Below are 13,759 nucleotides of genomic sequence, written 5' to 3' on the forward strand. Positions count from 1 at the left end.
GAAACTTAACAATATACAGTAAACTCAACAACATGTTACAATGTTAAGATAAATAGTCAATGACTCTAATGGCGAAAAAATGGGTTGCCAGTGTGTCTGCAGGATGAACACATGGAGTATTCAACATGTGAAGGAACCTGGAAATCCAAGATTGTGCAAGTCTATTCTGCCGAAAGCAGTTGGTTTAGGTTGAACATTATCTTGGTTGTAGCAACCACTACTGGCAGAGTTCAATAGCAGTTAAAGGGTGTGTTCTGTTCACACAGTAGTTCCCCGCAAAGTGGACTGCACAGGGTATTCTGCCAGGTCAAGTAAGATTCCAAACTGTCAGGAGCAAACATGCTTATTTCAGAGATAACTGGGAACTGTGTTGGGAAGAACCAATCAATCGTTCATCACTTCACCAGGAGTGGACAAGCAAGATAGATGACCCATTAGTCATCATCACTGGAAAAACACTACATCTTGTAAATTAATCAAATCAACATAAATTCACAAGTTACATACATTTCAATAGAACATGTTTTGTAATGGTATCCATTTTTGTTTCAATAGGCTACATTATTTCAGTAGTGTAAAATTTCCACAGCAGCAACATCCAAGGTCTTGACGTAACTTATTTTACAAGATTTACAGTGTCATTTTTAGGGAAGAACAGTGACTGATGGGTGCTTGTCAACATTCGGCAATGCGATAAGCCGTTGTTCTGTTCTTCTCTACACAGCTCACACTTTCCTTTGTGCTCCCTATGGGTTTGGAATCTCACTTAACATTGCTGAATACCCTGTGCAGCCCACTTCAGAGGGAACTACAGGCAATCGGAGCACACTCACAACAGTTTAATTGACATTGTTACATTCTCCATTTTGTCAGATCAGTGACCAAACATTGTTTATATTGTCTTGCACTTATGATAGGCACTACTGTGTTTCTTCTGACATTTGTGTTGTTACTGTCTATAAATCCTTGGGTCTAATTCTTTTGGATAGTATTTTTTATTTTTATTTTCTTATGCTCATTATGGTCCTATAATAATAGTTTTACAATTACTTTCAGTAAAACCCACAAAAGGCCAACTCCTGTTGTTAGTGTATTTTGCTCACTGCAAAACTACAATAATAGAACGTTTTTACTTTTTTAGTTCTGTACTAGACATAAACATTTTATAGCACAATTTACAGGTTATAGCACACTGAGAAAAGGTGACTGGTCAGGTGTGACAAAGTCTTGTGGCATGAGGTGTTCATATCTACAGTAAATCAAAACATAGCTTAGCCTAAGCATAATGTTAACCATTAATGATCCGAGTAACATTGTGTGAACTTGGTTTGCATGACTGAAATAATTTCCAGCCTTTTTTCTGTCAGGTGTGGCTATAGAGTCACTGAAGAGGTCCAGGGGTTAATGTATATGGGTCTGAATTTATGTTCAAGCTCAGGAATAAATGTAAGTGAATGGTTAGAAATACAAGCACAAAGGCTGAACCCTGATGGCTGTGTGTCCATCGGGGGAGCTGATGTTCATGGTATCACAGCATTTATTTATGGAGTAATACTGAGGTGTACAACCCTTGATGTGAAAATTCTCTTACAGTGTGAAATATTGCTTTAATACCAAAACAACAAATTGTCCCTGAATGCATTTTATGATGTCATTATGAAGATAACTCTGGGCCTCTGTAACACCATCTGGGATGAGTGTAGATCCACTCTGGTGGTAGCCTACAGGGGGGTCACGGGGGTCAGGGTAAGGCTTTGTTTGTCCAGCCACCTCTCCACCAGCCCATCCTCCAAAAAGGCAGGCTAATCAAATGATCAGTGAATGTGTAATGGTGAAGAATGTGTGAATATAGGTGTGTGTTCTTATAAAAAGTTAAAAGATATCGAAAATTTGCAGTTTTTTTTATACCACATGTGTTGGGTAAGGAGGTCAGACAAAGGAACTGAGGAGTCTGAACTGTAACCATGCTTACAAAAGGAAGAAATAAACCCACTGTATATTCCACTTGTCAAAAGCTGGAATGACTGGTGTAACAAAGTCTAATGTGTCAAGAAGGCACATGTTCAAGTGGGATGAACGGCCAGAGCCAATCCTCTGTTGCAAATATTCAGTTAATCTCATCATGGCATTATTTTAGGATTGTAAACTCTTGGGTGCTAGACAATTAAATTACTCATTGAGACAGTTCTGTAAATGATTAACTCTGTGTAGGAAACATATCACCCCAAACTTAAAACAACAAAGCACTTTCTTTTTTGTAAGCCATTTGATTTCATTTGAATGTCTGAAGTCATGATTCACTCTCTTATAATCGGCCTGGCCCCCAGTGTGCAAGATGTGACTGCTGCACCTGCCTCATGATACAATTGAAAAATTGGATGAAAAACTGAAATAGCAACACATAAAACATGTATTATCAAGGTGTAAGAAGAAAAATGTACACTTTCATTAGAGTCAATGCGGTGTGGGCAAAGCAGGAAGAATAGCAAGTAGTCTGAGAGCGAGGAAGAAAAGTCTGAAAAGAGGAAGGAAACATGGAGGACGATGAGGCTATTTAGCTGACACTCTTAATTTCCCACTCTTTTTTAGCTTTCATTTGGGGTTTCTACCAACTCCTGAGAGAACTATCTGTCTCTTTAGCGGCTAAATTCTCCACTATGTTCACCAGCTATGGTCTCTAACTTTGTGTCTCTGTTGTTAACTTATTGGTTTATTAAACAGCTACTTGCTCCGTCTGGAAAGAAATCAAAAGTCACCGAGAAAACTGACACATTGTTGGTTTTGGCTGTGGGATTTGTTGACTGTAAGAAAGTCAACCTTATGTTTTAACTTCATTTAATTCAAGAGTTTAAACGACAGCAGCTTTACTGTGAAGTGTGTTCTCTGAGAACACTGACAGGCAAACTCCTGCTCTTTTCGCGAACAAAAAAACAATACTAGCAGAAAGCACAAACTATTAAATGCAAACAATAACTATTACAGTTTTAGTCATTTAATGTATTAACATGTAAGGCTCTAAAAGCTAAATAGGTCTTAACTAAATCACTTTGGAGTGTCATGTGACAGAGAAGGAGGAATAACAAGTGGTCTGAAAACATGGATGAAAAGTCTGGAAAGGGAAAGACAACCGGTCAGCGGGAGCATTTAGGGGATAAGGCTTAAAAGATAGAGCCTGACAGGTGCAATCAGATGTGTCACATAGCCGTGGCAAAGTGGATGTCAGTGCAGCAGCGGGGGGCTACTGCAAGCATGTCACCACCAATAGGGAGAGTAGAATAAGAGCTGTAGAGTGTTTAGCAGCAGGGAGTTTTTGAGCCCATTACAGCTGTTGAGGCCATGTATGATTGAAGCCACAAACACAGGTGGCACTGAAAGAGCTGAAGCATGTGAGAGGGAGTGGGTGATCCAGTAGCAACAGATCAGGTAAAGGGTCGTGTTTGGATCTGCTGAGGATAGGAGTGGGCTTTCTGGCGACTTGGACCTGACTTGGCTTGAATAGCGCAATTTGTTGCCACTTAACTTGTTCATGCCTGCCGGTTTAATAAGCAGATGTTGTGTCAGAGATAAAGCTTTAGTTATGAGCAGTGGTTAGGTCACCGGGGTCACAAAGACAATCTGCCTTTGTGTGGAGGTAACAGGCTTCCTCTGGGCCCCCCGAGCCCATTAGACCGCAGAGAATGTGTTCAAGACGTGTTGGGCTGGCAAACATGCAACTTCTCTGTGATAGGAATCGTCTGGTTTTAAAATACTAAGGTGGGTTCTATGCATTAACTTCTACTTCAATGTACTAATCACATTTCATTTGAAGCTGTTTTTGTTATTTTATTTATTGTCCAGCACACCTACAATTCACAAAATAATATCCAGATGATTTGCTCTCAAAATACAGAAAAATGATTGAAACTGTGCACAAATTGTAGCAGCTTGTATTCTTCTTTAGTGTGCAGATGATTCGTAAAAATCCTTATTAAGGCAGGTTTACCGCAATATATAATATGAAGGAGATGGTTTGGTAATAATCAGCTCTTCTATCACCTGAAGAGTCAGTTCAACAACTTTCAGACTAAAACACTGCTGATAAAAAAAGCCCAAAATCCAAATGTAGCCAAATACCAATCAAGCTAGCTGCCCCCCCCCCCCCCCCCCTTTTTTTTGGTTGATTAATTTGTTTAAAGCACACACACGCACACACACACACCACACACACACACACACCACACACACACACACACACACACACACACACACACACACCAAAAACACAGTATCAGACTGAAACAGATTCAACTAACAAACTGACAAATATTATTATTCTATGTTGGAAACTTGTTCAGTTTAGTCCAGTTCACTTCCCAGAGTCTTGACAACTCAGCTGGTACAGAATAAGCTTTATAGTCTGAAGGATGTGGGTTCAAATCCCAACTGCATTTTTAGTGTTCTTTTTGTTAGTTTTTATCAACCCTCAGAGGACTGTTTCATAAAGGTTTCTGTTATTGTGAAAAGCCTGTCTTACAAAAATGAACCTAACTAACTGAACCAGAATCAGTCTGTTTCATAAAGACACTAAAATTACCGTATGTTGCAGGTTCAAATCAATCTGGCTACTTGCATTTTTCAATAACTATGTCACATTTGACCAAAATTCTGTAAGGATGCTCAAATTTGTCCACTAAATGTAAAAGACAAATACAAAGGGGCAGCCATATCTGTCCAATATTCCCGTCTCTTTTAGCTTTGTTTTTGGTCTCCTCCAACTCCTGAGGGAAATACCTGGCCCTTTACCTGCTAAATGTTCCACTATGTTCACCCGCTAGTCTCTAACTGAGAATACTGCTTATTGCCGCTGAAAATGACGCTATGAGAGCAATGAGAGTGATACAAAACAGTAAAATTGTGGGCCGGCACAGCTAACAAGCTGAAACTCACTATAAAACTCTGTAAAGCCACTTTAAACAATGATTCCCTGTAGTGTGTTACCATGAGAGACTCCTTTCACTTTGTCAATTGATACAGTCTTATTCTAAAAAAATGTTGATCATAGCAACTTTAACATCAACACGCACGCACGCACAACAGCTCAGTTTATTGGCTGCTTTCCAGCTCCTCTCCTTAGTGTGTGCACATTTACACCCCCTCATGGATTGACAAAGAAAATGATGCTGAGAGAAGGGTGGAGGCTGCATCTCCAGCTCACACTGACACTAATTCAGTGTCCATGGAGTTCACGTGGAGAGGGAATGAGCTCGCACACTTTGGAGGAGAGGGGTCTGCAGTGAGCCAGAACTATGGCCCTTATCTCTCTGTCATTGTCTCTCCCTCCTCCCCCCCCCTCTCTCTCGTCATGATTAACCAGACTCATCGCCCTGTATGGCCCGTCGTTTCCTGTTACTTAGTTACCAGTTGCCATGATTGCCTGGGCCGCTTGTGTTTCCATGGCGACCGTGCCCATTCTGTTGTCTCCTGGCTTGCCTCTTGGCTGTGCTGTCCCGGTGGCCTTCAGCCACCCCGGGCCCTGACCCACAGCTCTCTGCCTTCATGCCTCATGGTCCCATAAGGCTGTCAGTGTGTGTTCACGTCGCACTGCGGCCCCTCACCATGCCGGACTCAATGCAACTTCTGGCTGGTCGGTATTAGGGCTGACTGAGCAGACAAAGAGACAGTCAATATAATAGATGAAAAATATGCAGTCAGCATGCTCTCTCTCTCTTTGACACAGCTGCATCTCATCACACATTGAACATCCGTGCATGAAGAGAACACACCACTGTCGCGTTGGTGTAAAAGGGTGAGTTCACCCAAATCACCCAAAAAAAGAACAAGAAAATAAAATCATTTAGGCTTGCTAAAGATTTAAAAAAAAAAATCTTATAAGACTTCTATCTCTTTTATTAGAAAAGTGTTTAGTTCTTATGGGATTTCCAGATGTCATTTAAGACTTTCTTTCATCTTAATTAAGAATTACCAATATGAATAGTATTCCTTTCTGAAAATAAACTTGGCTATGATGGAGTATCGTAAAGGTTTGGGACACCAAATTGGCCAGTTAACGATTAAATAAAGCCCCTAAATTTATGTCTGTCACCATATGGGTTATGTTTAAAAGACAGGCCTACAGTACAGGTTTGGTTGCATTAATACAAATTACAATACATTTTTAACAATCAGATTGCAACGAAATACAATTAAGTAAAAAAAAAGAAGAAAAGAAACCTTTTTAGAGTTACTTTTTTCCAATTTTCTTCTTTGGCCTGCAGAACCAGAATACATGACGCTTAATCATCACATTTAGAGACTTACTGTACATATGAATGTGTCATATTATTGAACTGTATGACTGAATATCAGATGACTCCATAAATGCTGTGTGAACTGAAAATGAAATAGTAACTTCTTTTTTTTCTTTCTTTATTTCTCATGTGCATTGGTCTCAAGTAGATTTATTCATCTTATTGGTTTGTCTATATTTTTTGAGTGCTAAAAGCGCTAAAAAAAATAATAGACATTACAGTAATACTAATTCAATTCACTTTTAATTAGATAAAAGCAAAATGATTTGCATGACTAGCTATCACGAGTGCTGAGTGGAAAATGATGATTTGAGTGAACTGGCCCTTTAATCTGCAAGGTGTGCGAATATTTCAATATCAATATTACAACCGAGACACACAAAAAAAAAAGACACAGGAGGTATGTTACTGATGTTGTGGTCCGCGTCCGGTTCAGAGTGGGTGACACAAAGGAGGTGCAGGGTTCAGCTCCTCCATCAGGAGGCAGTACTGATCAAATCCTCACTGAGACTTTATCACTCTGAGATCAACACCAGGCTGAGGAGGAGGGGGAATTTGTCTCTCTGACTGAGACTGATTCACCATCACTGTCTGTCTCTCATACTCCTATTCAGTCTCACAGCACTGCGTCACTGTCTGTCCCTCTGTTGACTGTGTACAACCTTTAAGCTCGGTTTAGGTTGTTTCATCTCCTCCGAGAGGGATTTGGTCTGTTCACAGTATTTTCTCTTTAAAGCTATAGATCGGCAGACATCCTTTTTGTTTGCAGTATAAATACCTGAGGAAAAAAACTTTGAGTGTGGCTACTCAGTGATCCCATCAGCGGTCGAAATTAACTTAACGTAAAGTACATTTACTCAAGTATTGATACATACACGTTGTGCTACTTCATGCTTCTACTCCACTACGTTTTAGGGGAAAATGTTGCACTTCTAGGCCTGGTTGCTTTGCAGATTATGTCACAATCAAATCAAATTATGAATTTATATAATACGATGCATTGGTTTCAAATCAACTTTTGAACTAAAATGCATAATACAAATACAAAAACTATATAGAAGTTTAAGTAAAGTGTTACTTCAAATATTTCTTAACCAAAAAATACACAACACAAGAATGAACAAAAACTCATTTTAATGATCTTGAACAACAGGATTTGCATAATAATCCAGAAATATATCCATAATATATAATAATGTAAAACTCTCAAACAAGGTCTTCAAGTAATTTTACTTTTAATACTTTAAGTAGATTCTGAATGTCATAAAAAATACTATAACAGTAAAGTATAATATAGTATAATAACAGTATTTTTAATACACTGTTATTACTACTTCTACTTAAAGGGGCATGCCAGCAATTTAGTATTGCACTTTCATAAAGATGGGGGACTTACAAGAGACAGATAAAAAAAACTGGGCCGAGATATCCAGACTCTAGTCCTCAGTATAACTCCATGAACACTGGATCCTAGATTACCCACAATGCAAGTCAATGGCTTTTTTCATTAAACTTTATCAGATCATTTTAACAAACATAGGTTTACATTATGAACATGAGACAGAATTTAAAGCTCTATGATTAGATACATCTTGCGACATAGTTATCTTCTTCCCTTGTACCTTATTTGCGTTTTTAACAAAGAACCAGATGTTTTTGAGCGAGCTTCATACTGTAGAAGTTCTCTAACGGCGATTCTTATAACAAGGTCTATGGGAAAAATTTGAATAGGACATATATTTCTGGAACCATGCAGTGGCAACAGAATGATCTCCTCCTACTCCACAAACAAAACAAAACCAAGAAGACATTTCTCAGGCTGAGTATTAGGACTTGTAAAATCAGTGAAATGCCCCTTTAAAAAAACGGATTGGACTACCTCTTCCGCCACTGCTCCAGAGGTGAGTGGGGTGCAGGTCAGAGTGCAGAGCAGATGGGTGGGACGCCGCTGTCGTCACGCCTGCTTTTAAGTGAGGGGGTTTTATTTTTGAGGGTGGGGTTATCTCAATGCGAGACAGCGGAAGATGTCCACCTGATGGTGAAAGGAAGGCGCTCAGTGGGGGATTGGGAGCGTAATTACAGCAGTTTTGCCTCATTAAGAGCGAGGAGGCGTGACCCTGCCCGGTCTGACAGCTGAACAGCATGGATGGCGGCACTGAGAGATGATTTCAGGGATTGGTACATTACAGGAGAGCCATCTGAGTCCTGTTACGTGTATGTGTGTGTGTGTGTGTGTGTTTGTTTTGTCCAATGGTTGATGAAATATATAGATCATCTACTCAAGTTAAGTGGTGACACTAAAATGCAAAAATACTAGCCAGCCATGAGTACAAGCCCTGCATTAAAAATGTTACTTCATCAACAAAATGTAGTTATAGCATCAAAAGTCAAAGTACTGATTATGCACATAATAGCCCATGAGAGTGTTATATGATATTATGGCTTGGGTTGGGATCCCTCAAGGGGTCCCACAATAATTCTGAGGGGTCACCAGGTGATTTAAGGCAGTCATTTGAAAAAAATCTGTCCCAGAAATGTGTTTATATTTTCTTGATTTTCTCTATGACACATCATAATGGATACTTCCACCTCCTCAAGTCTCTAAAATCCCTTCTGATATTCTCCATGTCCATGTCCATCCAATGCCAATATGAAGAAATCACTGGGTTGAAAATGTACCCATACTGGGTTAACTTTACCAGTTCACTGTTATGACCCAGTGTTGGAATTATTATCATTTAGCAGGTCTACTTATTCACGGTTCGATTTCTACTTAAGAGAAATAATGCACCGTAATTAGTATAACCCACGTAATCGTGAGCCTGGACATGCAAGGCTGCCTCTATGAGGAGGAAGTCAGGTGATGTAGTATAACAAATATAAGTTTGTATGACCATATTAGGTTCATGAGAAGTCACAGTTAAACAGAAATTAAAAAAATAAAATTAAAATGAATTTGAAGGCATCATTAGCCAAAAAGATGGAGAACCTGGTAGTCGAAATGCCACTAATTTCAACTGATTTATATTCTGTTGGCTAGTTTAATTTATAATAACGCTTCATATGTGATAAGCTGATCATATGTTTTGTTTGTAAAATCAACATCTGCAAAGTAACTGATACCTGAGGATAAATGTAGCGGAGTAAAAAGTATAAAACTACCCTCTGGAATATAGTACAAGTATGTAGGAGCAAAATGGCAGTATTTCTGTTAATTACAAGTACCTCAAAAGCAAGTAAGCAAATATACTTTCCACTACTGATTTATCATTTGCAGCTTTTTGCAATAACAACAAACTGGAGATTGGGTTGTAAACCAAACCTTTCAAAATAAGAGCTGAGATGTTGAGATGTTTCCTTCCCTGAGGGAAGGATGGGGAAGCCCTGGAGCTCATCCTGCATGCAGGCCAGTTCTGAGAGTAGGACACAATACAGATGAAATGATGAAATGAAATGAAATAGCATGCAGAGGCTTTGACCATCCAACCCCCCCCCCCCCCCCCCCCACACACACACACACACACACACACACACACAACACACACACAAGTTCAGTCAATCTGAATGTCATTCAGTCGGGGTGGGGTTCTCTTTCGGTCCAGCATGCCGTTGTCTGAGTCTGGATGGAGAGACGAGGACGGGGCATCCCACTCACCCTCTGCACGGCCGGAGACACTGCTGCGCTGCTGTCATGGCAACAGCAGCAGTCACCACCGCCAGCATGGGCCTATAATGCACAGGCCAGGAGTGTGTGTGTGCGTGAGTGTGTGTGTGTGTGGTGTGTGTGTGTGTGTGTGTGTGTGTGTGTGTGTGTGTGTGTGTGTGTGTGTGTGTGTGGTGGACATGCTACATAATTAGTAGCTCTGTAAACTGTTATATGAGGATATCATATTGTAAAGATGTATTTTTTGTGTGTTTTCAGAGGCCTCGTGACTGTAACCACATTTATTGGGTTATTGGCCTACATCTAATGGCTGCTTGGATCCGCAACAAAGTGTTTCCGATTTACAAGGAAATTGTGTAAGCCTAATAAGCAAATTTTTCAGATAAGGTTTTTTTTTTAACGTTTTTTCCCCCCACCCTCTTTCACCTTCCTCTTCTCCAAATCGGACATTTTCTCAATGCGCCTGGGCAACATAACGTCAGGCCTAGTTGTAAACCGCAGGCTTTGCTGCAAATTAGATGTACTGCAGATGTGTTTTTTTTACGGGATAGAAAGAGAAGACAGTAGGCTACAAGCTCGATTCACAATCAACCCAACACAACAGGTGTGAGGAGCAGAGACAGTCCCAGGTGGCGCATGTTGATGTGTGGCCACCGGGGCACAATGTGAGCATCTTTACGGTTTTTTTTGTGTTTTTTTGAGCAAACCCTCATCCGAAAATAGGGGTTGGCTGTTAGAAAGTAGGTCGATAGGAACTGAGAGCGACATTTGTTTCCACGCTTTTGTCTGTGTTCTTTGTTGTTTAGCGACGACAGTGGGTTTTTTTTTCTTTTCTTTTTTCCTTCATAGCCTACCCTTTATTGAAGAGCGTTTTACGCACAGGTGGGAGATGCCCGCTCGGCGTACTGTAGGACAGCCCCCCTCTCCCTGCTCCTCAGTGGAGGATGTGAGGAAGTGACATTTTTCACCGCTGCGGTTCGGGACAGCACTGCTCCGCTGCAAACAGGTGTGCTACCGTCCGAGTCACTTTTACTGGGGGGAAACCACGGAGAGGCAGCGTCCCAGAACCAGAACCAAGCCTTCTCGACACGGGACAGCGAGGACCACAGGAGGAGAATCAAAACAGACAGAGAGATAGAGAAAGAAGAGAGAGAGAGAGAGAGCGAGTGAGAGAGAGAGGGAGGGAGAGAGAGAGATGGCAACGAAAAAGGCGTGCGTGGATGCGCCCAAAAGGAGCCGGAGTCCGGTCGTGTTGGAGGCGGAGATGTTCAGTGAATTTCAGGACTGGTGTCTCCGGACTTATGGAGACTCCGGTAAAACAAAGACCGTCACCCGGCGAAAATACAACAAAATCATGCAGACACTGTTGCAGAACGACGAGACGGATGGCGTTTATATCGACAACAGCCACATCAACGCCAAATTCAAATTTTGGGTGAAGTCTAAAGGATTTCAGGTCGGGACCAACGTGTTGGGAGAGCACAAGAAAGGAGCTCCGGGGAAGCCCATCCTATATGTCCCGGTCAAGACAACGGTAAAGTGCCCGCGTGCGTGTGTGTGTCTGTGTGTGCGCGTGTGTGTCCGTGTGTCCGTGTGTGTGTGTGCGTGCGCGTTTGTAGGCTCTGTGTGTCTGTTTGTGTGTGTGTGTGTGGTGTGAAAGAGACAAGGTGCGTGTACACGCGCACGAGATGTCCCGTTGCCGCCTGTGAGTTATCATTATTTCAGGCTGCACGCACGCACACCGACACATGAATACAATTCCAACTTATCATCTTTTGTCGTCCCGGCTCGCCGTCGTCTTTCCTGATAAAAGCTTCACTTTGTCCACATCCCAACCAGAACAGCCCTACTCTCATCCCTTGCTGCCATAGCAACGCGGGTGCCTCCTGGCAATCGCAATTTGAAAAGGTAGGCTATCATGCATAGCCATCTCGCCAGTGAGGTTGAAGTCCTGTCAGCGGCACGCTCCCGGGTGCAAAAGCACGAGATTATTGACTATTGACAACATCCAGTTAGATCCGTGCTGTTCAGGTGCCCGTTGCCCGATACGGCGATGCTGTGTTTGCCCGCGCGTGGATGCAACGGCATGTCCGTGGGTCGGGTATGTCAGGGCAGCCTATTCCGGTGTGTGCTCCGAGACGGACCACAGGCCATTAACGCCAATTTAGATCGTGTCTATTTCACCTCTCTGCGTGCGCTCGGCAGGTTTGATTGTCAGCGATTCATCAAATGACACGCGCCCTCGCTGTCCCGTCTAAACCGGGCAAACCGGACCGCGTCGCGTGCGTGATACGTTCATTTGTCTTCCTTTGAGAGAGCAAAGATATGGGTTAAAACGTGAAAATAATATTTTTTTAAATAAAAATATCATTGTGTGGCAGACGGCCTGAGTCCCAGTGTTTGCAGCGCACTTTTCATTGTCCTGGTCCTGGGCAGGATGCGAATCAATTGGCAGGCACTCGTTGCTCTGGCAACACCTGTGTAGTCCAGGATAGTCTGCCTCTGCCGCATTTTGTTGTGCGCGTAAAGACATTAAAAGCCCCATGACCCCGTTTGAGGCTGTTTGCAAGAGAAAGATTTAAAAAAAATGGATTTTTTTTGCATTTGATGGAGCTGCGCGTAATTGGGGATCACGTGATGGGCTGTGGCGGAAACAAAAGATTCTGCCCAGGACGGATAGCCCCATGAGCCCACAGTCAGTGCCCAGACTTCACTTCTACATGTCTCGGGATGTCTCCACATGCCTGGGGGTGAGACACTGATTGACAGGTCACCATTACACACTGAGGCTGCAGCCGTGTCAGGGGTTAAATTCTTCTTTTCTCCAAAATAAACATGGACATGATGAACTATGAGCAGTAGCTCACACCATGTCCGTGTATGTTTGGGCCTGCTGTGCCATAAAGGACACAACCACCATTTCAAACAAGCCCCTTAAGGGAATACAACCCCCCCCACCTGCCATGCTGGGACACAGTCTCTCTGGACCACAAAGAGCAGAAGCACGTTTTCTGTTAACAAACTAGAGGAAATATTAGAACAGATTACACGCTGAATGCTGTGATTTTGGTTTGAATAGCACTGATCCCCCCCCCACAGGTGTTATACCTGTTTGAATGCGCAATTTAGATTTAAGCCAACCACGTTTACAAAACTCCTCTAATATCCACTCAATATTATGTTTCCCTCTGGGCAAGAGGGCAGGTGTGATCTGTCTCTGCAGGTGCAGATGGTGCCTGAAATGTGTTGTTGAATAAGCTTTTGTCTGTGGCTCTTGTCATTTCTTGTTTATATACATTCTCATATGTCTCTTGTCTGGCATATTTATCCATCATCGTCCTCCAGGTGAGCCTTATTTTTCTGTGAGGCCCATCTAATATGAGATACTTCTGTGAGGTGTGTTTGGGGTTTTGGAGAGGCTCAGAAAGTCTTCCTGTAGAAGGGTGGTGAGCACACACTTCGAAGCTAATATCATAAGGCAGGGCAAAGCGTCCCCCTGACTCAGCTCCACTTGAGAAATTTAAACAACATTAGCCGACACAAGCGGCTTTAAATGATGAGTCAGAGGCAACAAATCAGCCTATTGAAATGCATTTGACTGTTTTAGAAAGCAGAGTTTTTTGATTCACTGTTTGATTCACTGTGGGCTTTATAAATAGGCCGTCCTGGGCCAGTGGAAAAGTGACACACACATGAGCACAGACACACACACACACACACACACACACACACACACACACACACACACACACCACACACGCGCACACAATGGTCACTGCTTCCTCGTGCGGCTGCAGGGCCGGGGGCG

General features: G+C 42.2%; 1 protein-coding gene across 1 annotated transcript in view; it reads left to right on the top strand.

Annotated features, from left to right (window-relative positions):
• Positions 1-10,577: 10,577 nt before the first annotated feature.
• The window catches only part of nol4la (nucleolar protein 4-like a), a 28,331-nt gene continuing 25,149 nt past the window's right edge, over positions 10,578-13,759 (top strand). The window contains exon 1 of the mRNA XM_032520048.1: positions 10,578-11,485. Within this exon, the coding sequence (XP_032375939.1) occupies positions 11,147-11,485 (339 nt within the window). The 5' untranslated portion in view covers positions 10,578-11,146. The remainder of the gene's footprint in view (positions 11,486-13,759) is intronic.

The sequence above is a fragment of the Etheostoma spectabile genome, chromosome 7 (assembly GCF_008692095.1).
Source record: "Etheostoma spectabile isolate EspeVRDwgs_2016 chromosome 7, UIUC_Espe_1.0, whole genome shotgun sequence".
Taxonomy (NCBI): domain Eukaryota; kingdom Metazoa; phylum Chordata; class Actinopteri; order Perciformes; family Percidae; genus Etheostoma; species Etheostoma spectabile.